The sequence below is a fragment of the Manihot esculenta genome, chromosome 9 (genome assembly GCF_001659605.2).
Source record: "Manihot esculenta cultivar AM560-2 chromosome 9, M.esculenta_v8, whole genome shotgun sequence".
In the NCBI taxonomy this organism is placed as follows: domain Eukaryota; kingdom Viridiplantae; phylum Streptophyta; class Magnoliopsida; order Malpighiales; family Euphorbiaceae; genus Manihot; species Manihot esculenta.
Genome location: NC_035169.2, coordinates 15838633 through 15844787, shown reverse-complemented (window position 1 = coordinate 15844787; position 6155 = coordinate 15838633). Strand labels below are relative to the sequence as shown.

At 30.3% G+C, this 6155-nt stretch overlaps 1 protein-coding gene across 1 annotated transcript in view; it reads right to left on the bottom strand.

The window, feature by feature from the left end:
- Positions 1–3298: 3298 nt before the first annotated feature.
- The window catches only part of LOC110623228 (cytochrome P450 97B2, chloroplastic), a 38806-nt gene continuing 35949 nt past the window's right edge, over positions 3299–6155 (bottom strand). The window contains exons 13-14 of the mRNA XM_021768155.2: positions 5937–6086; positions 3299–3796 (exon numbers count right to left, since the gene is read on the bottom strand). Of these exons, the coding sequence (XP_021623847.2) occupies positions 3572–3796; positions 5937–6086 (375 nt within the window). The 3' untranslated portion in view covers positions 3299–3571. The remainder of the gene's footprint in view (positions 3797–5936; positions 6087–6155) is intronic.

The window sequence follows — 6155 nt, the reverse complement described above, 5'->3', positions numbered from 1 at the left end:
TCTGAGCCACCTGCTCCAGAAACACGGGTGTCACTCTCATCTGGGCTATCAAAGCACCTGTACCAGACAACTCCAACTGCAGCCCTTCATCAATGAGCTTATAGAATTCCCTCACATCCGGTTGATGCGGAACCCTATGGCACAAGCCTCAAACCCACACGCACAAGTTGATATAGAATCCAAAGATTTGATAAACCCACCTCCTATGGCACCCCAAACTTAGAGAAGCTGAAACACCAATGATCGAAGGATTTAGATGAGAATCTGACAAACACCACAACGAATAGTTGATAAGTAAGCCAAGATTCCTGGTGCAATTGATGAAAGCAAATTCTCACTCTCACTTAAAGCAATACACGCCAAAGGCATGAGAAGAATTCTGAAATTTTGACTAAAAGCTGCCTCTTACAATTGTTTCTTATCCTTATATAGTAAAGAGAAAAACAAATAAAACTCTAAGACACTCTTCTTGGACCTGACTTAAACACATAAGCCCAAAACATGGCCCAACACTCTAAAACTTAAAAGATAAAGTATGGCCAGAATACAAGCCCAAACAAAGCTAAAATAAAACAAGTGTTAAATAATAAAAATATAGTAAGCCCATCATAACAAAGCTGAATCTTCACAAAAGCCTTACTTGATCTTCACTTTAGGATTTCCTTTGTGTAGTTTAGCCCATAGGTTTGATTAGGCTCCCTAAGCCTATGATTGCAAGTGTTCAACAAATCTGTCCCATATGAGTTGAAGCACGCCCCAAATATATATGGATCATATGAATATGATTTTGAACTCCTTTTAGATCCATTTGAATGACATAAGTTTGCTTCACACCATTGTTAGAAATTTGCCCTATTGGATCCGTATCATTCTCTCCTTCTTTAGAAAAGATTCATCCTCGAATCTTGCTGATATTTATGTCAAAAAGGGAAGCTTTAGGAACCCATGTATCTTCAAAGACCTCCTTTTGAATAGGTGGAAATAGGATAAAACTTTCGTCATGAATGTTTTCATCAACAACCTGCACATCAAGAACAAATGAACTAGGCATAAAACTATTAGTCATAGAAAGATCTTGTGGATGTGACCCATTCTCCTCTACAACTTCCAAAACAGTCTCATTCACCTCCTCCACCTCATCAATCACGTGCTGCCCATGTCTCTCATCATTCACAACCTCTTCTATAAGTTCACTGATGGAATTCTCAACAACAACTACATTAGATTCATGCATTACAACTTCCTCTTCAATTTCAATCTCTATGGAAGTTGAGATTGGAACTTTAGCCCCTTCTTTCTCCTTTTCTTTCTCCACCTTCCCTCCTTGAACTAGTCTTGATTCTTTCCCAGCCTCTTTACCCTCAAACTCACTCTTTTCTCTCATCTTTTCCACATAATTCAAGCTCTCACTCCCCTTTGTGGCCAAGGCCGAAGCCTCCCTCTCCCTCTCCAGCATCTTTATTTGATCAACATATACCTCTTGAGGTGATAAAGGAGCGAGTATAACCTTCTGTCCTTCATGAGTGAAGGAGTACTTGTTATTAAACCCAACATGTTGCACCTTTCTATCATGTTGCCACGGCCTACCCAACAACATATGGCTTGTCTGCATAGGTACCACATCACACAATATCTCATCCTTGTACCTACCAATAGAAAATGGTATAACCACCTGGCGTGTAACCCTAACCTCACTACAATCATTCAACCATTGCAATTTGTATGGCTCCAGAAACACGGGTGTCACTCTCATCTGGGCTATCAAAGCACCTGTACCAGACAACTTCAACTGCAGCCCTTCATCAATGAGCTTATAGAATTCCCTCACATCCGGTTGATGCGGAACCCTATGGCACAAGCCTCAAACCCACACGCACAAGTAGATATGTAATCCAAAGATTTGATAAATCCACCTCCTATGGCACCCCAAACTTAGAGAAGCTGAAACACCAATGATCGAAGGATTTAGATGAGAATCTGACAAACGCCACAACGAATAGTTGATAAGTTAGCCAAGATTCCTGGTGCAATTGATGAAAGCAAATCCTCACTCTCCCTCAAAGCAATACACACCAAAGGTATGAAAAGAATTCTGAAATTTTGATTAAAAGCTGCCTCTTACAATTGTATCTGATCCTTATATAGTAAGGAGAAAAATAAATAAAACCCTAAGACACTCTTCTTGGACCTGACTTAAACACATACGGCCCAAGCCTAATCACACACTAAAATAACACATAAGTATTAAAACATAAGCCCAAAATATGGCCTAACACTCTAAAACTTAAAAGATAAAATATGGGCAGAATACAAGCCCAAAAGAAGCTAAAATAAAATAAGTGTTTAAATAATAAAACATAGCAAGCCCATTATAACAAAGCTGAATTTTCACAAAAGCCTTTCTTGATCTTCACTTTAGGCTTCTCTTTATGTAGTTTTGGCCCATAGGTTTGATTAGACTCCCTAAGCCTATGATTGCAAGTGTTGCACCAAATCTGCCCCATATCAGTTGAAACACGCCCCAAATGTATATGGATTATATGAATATGATTTTGAACTCCTTTTAGATCCATTTGAATGATATAAGTTTGCTCCACAGTATTGTTAGAAATCTGCATTATTGGATCCGTATCAGTTGTTTGGGCAAACAGTTGGTCAAACAACAAGTCTATACTACTCTTCATCTTTCTCAGTTTATGCTGTAAACTTGGTTTAGGCAATTGTTTGGGCAAATTGATCTTGGCACACCAAACTTGATCTCATGGATTTCTCTTCCATTCTTTTTTGGGCAGCTTCCTTGGGTGTGGTTTGGCCAAACAACATCGTTCAAACCATCTTTTGGATATTTTTAGGCCATTTTTCGCCAAATCACCATTTTATACCATTTTGTGCAAAATAAAATCAAAACCATAAAATTTGATAGAAAATGTATAATTTAACATCAATAATAACATGAAAAATGAGCCTAATTTTAGTTTGATCAATAACTATATTGAAACATTTGATGATACCTCTAATATAAATTATCTAATATAAATTTATATTTTTAAATTATGGATGTATGTACATTAGTTCATATTATGATAATATTTTTATAAATGTTTTTAAAATTATATAGAGTTGTATCGAATGTTGCAGAATATATAATAAATTTAAAATGAATTCAGCGTCGATTTAAATTCTAGCGTCGGTACCAGTTATATTTTCGAGTCGGAGAATTATATTAAATTATCGCAATACATTGATCATATTATCACTTTTTCTTTTAATATTGGAACTAAACAATGAAAATAAATAATTTTTCCTGAAAAATAATTTTTTTAAAAAAATATTCTATACATTCATCTTCTTGCTTTATGCATTCCAATGAAGTAATTAGTTGAAGGATTTGCTGAGTCTATAATTTGAAAATTTGATCTGTATTACTTCCAGTTTTTTTTTTTTTTTTTTTTTTTTTTTTTTTTTTTTTTTTTTTTCATATCACTTCCAGTTCTTAGTAACGAATATAGTTATACTTTGATTTATTGTGTCTAGTTCCTTGGTCTATCAGAACCTCCACATTATTGGCATGTCAATGAACATTAGGCCTCTTCCTCAATTTACACCACAGTCCATTCTTCGTATGAATGGTTGCCCCTGTGACCAATTCCACAGATTCTGGAGAGCCCTTCAGCTCCACATCAAACTTTTGCAATAACACAGCCAGTGCTACAGTTGACTCCATTAGGGCAAATTGGTCCCCGACACATTTCCTCGGTCCACCACCAAATGGTAGGAAGGCGAAATCTGATATAATCTGATGAAAACACAACCATAAACTTTGTATTAAAAAAATTACTATTCAATATCAACTTTGTATTAAAAAAAATTACTATTTAATCTCTATAATATGAAAAATCTCATTAATTAATCACTTAATTTTGAAAAATATATTAAACTGCCTCTAAAATTTTTTAAAAAATTTTAATAATTAATCTCCCTCCGCTAATTTTAATTGTTGAATGATTATTATCTAGTCTCTATAGTATAAAAACTCATTAGTAATTAGCCACCCAATTTTAAAAGATACATTTAAATATCTATGAAATTTTAAGAAAATCGATTAATTATTTCCTCCGTTAATTTTATTCAATAATTTGTTAATTTTATTCAATAATTTTAATCATTGAATAGTGGAGAAAAATATAAAATGTTTTCAATATAATGGGAGTAATATATATATATATATATATAATGGGTTAAGAAAAGGTTGATAAGTGGCATGTTTAACGTTATTTAACGTTATATGCTTACGCCTAGCACGCTTAATATATTTTATTTTTATTTTTAATTATAATTTTATATTTAATAATATTACTAATTAATATGTCCATAATAAATACAATTTATTATTTTTATTATTACAGTTTCTATATGACTTTTTAATTTTCTACCATTACTATTAATACATGACTTTTTAATTTCTTACAACTTTTTTAATATAATATATTAATAAGAATAAAATAAAAAGTTTAACATATACATTTTATTTGTATTTTTAATAATAAATAAATTGCAAAAACAAAAATATAACCAACACTATTAATTAACTATCCATATATATCTCTCTTGTGTGAAAAATAACGAATATTATATCCATAAGTATATATTTATATCAAGCTATACTCTAAAATAAGTTGATGAGATATTGACAAATATCACTATTAAATTTACCTATGAGAGTGATTGGACACACTAAACCCAACATAATTATGCCATGTGGTACAAATTCATAATTTTATTTTTATATAAAATAATAATTAATATATATATTAAATACAATTTAATATTTTTATTATCATTATTAATAATATGACCTTTTAATTTCCTCCTATTACTTTTAATATAATAATATGTAACTTTCTGATTTTCGACTGCTTTTTAATATAATATATTATTAATATTGCAATAAAAGTTTTATTGTATTTTTTTATAAAAAAAAAAATTTATCGTAAAAAAATAATTGAAACATTAAAAATATATTTATAAAAATTAGGTAACCAGCATATAAAAGGATGTTTAGATAATAAAATAAATATATATATAGCAACAATTCGGTCATGTAAAAAGTTTTTATTATCTCATAATAGTATTGTTTTCTGATTAATAGAAAACAACCTTCGTATAATCATATCTAATGTAATCTAATTAATAAATACTATTTTTTTTTTCACTAATGTAAATAATTATATAAAATAAATATATATAATCGATTAAAATTATTATAAAAAATATTAATTATGATAAAATAAAAAATATTTAAAGAATTAATAGAACTAATTGCTTAAAATATTATCAAACTGAAATTTTATTCAATTCAAATAACTAAAAAAATAAATAGGTATAAATAATTAAAGTATAATAAAAAGTAAAATAGTGTTCTAATACTCTATATCAATCATTAGAAAACAACCAAGTTATTATATCTGAATTACTCTAATTTATTAGATTAATAATTGCGATAATTTTAGTCTTAGTCTTTCACTATAACCTTCGTATATCCATTTTATATAAAACCCACTAGCACAATCTCCATTCTATGTACTTCACATAGCTCTCCGTTTCTATTCTCAAATGGCTCGTATTTTAAAACTTTTCTTTATTCTTGTTCTCTTAGTATCTAGTATGAAATGCATAATTGCATAACGCTCGCTAGTCAATTCAACTATCTTGGATAGACTTTGATAGATAGAAATTAGACAGAATCATCCAGATACTGAATTTTTTTTTTTTTAAATTCAAGCATATTCTGGAGAATCTTTTATGTATTTTTTAAAATTGAGGGATATTACTAATGAATTTTTTTTATACCACAGGGACTAAATAATAATTTTTCTTAAAAAAGAGAGCAAAACACAATAATTTATTCTTAAAAAGTTGGAAAGCAAATATGATACCTCATTTGGATATAATGCTCCTGGGCTCCTAGATGGATCAAAACCAGCCCATCCTTCAATTTCTTCATTCTTTCTTTGCACTAAAAACCTTTCTGGTTCAAATTCATTGGGAGAGTGCCAAAAATATGGCGATCTATGAAGATTATATACCTGAATGGACAAGTACTGATAAGAATGTTGTTCATAACAATATACAAGGGAAACAGAAGTTTAACACAA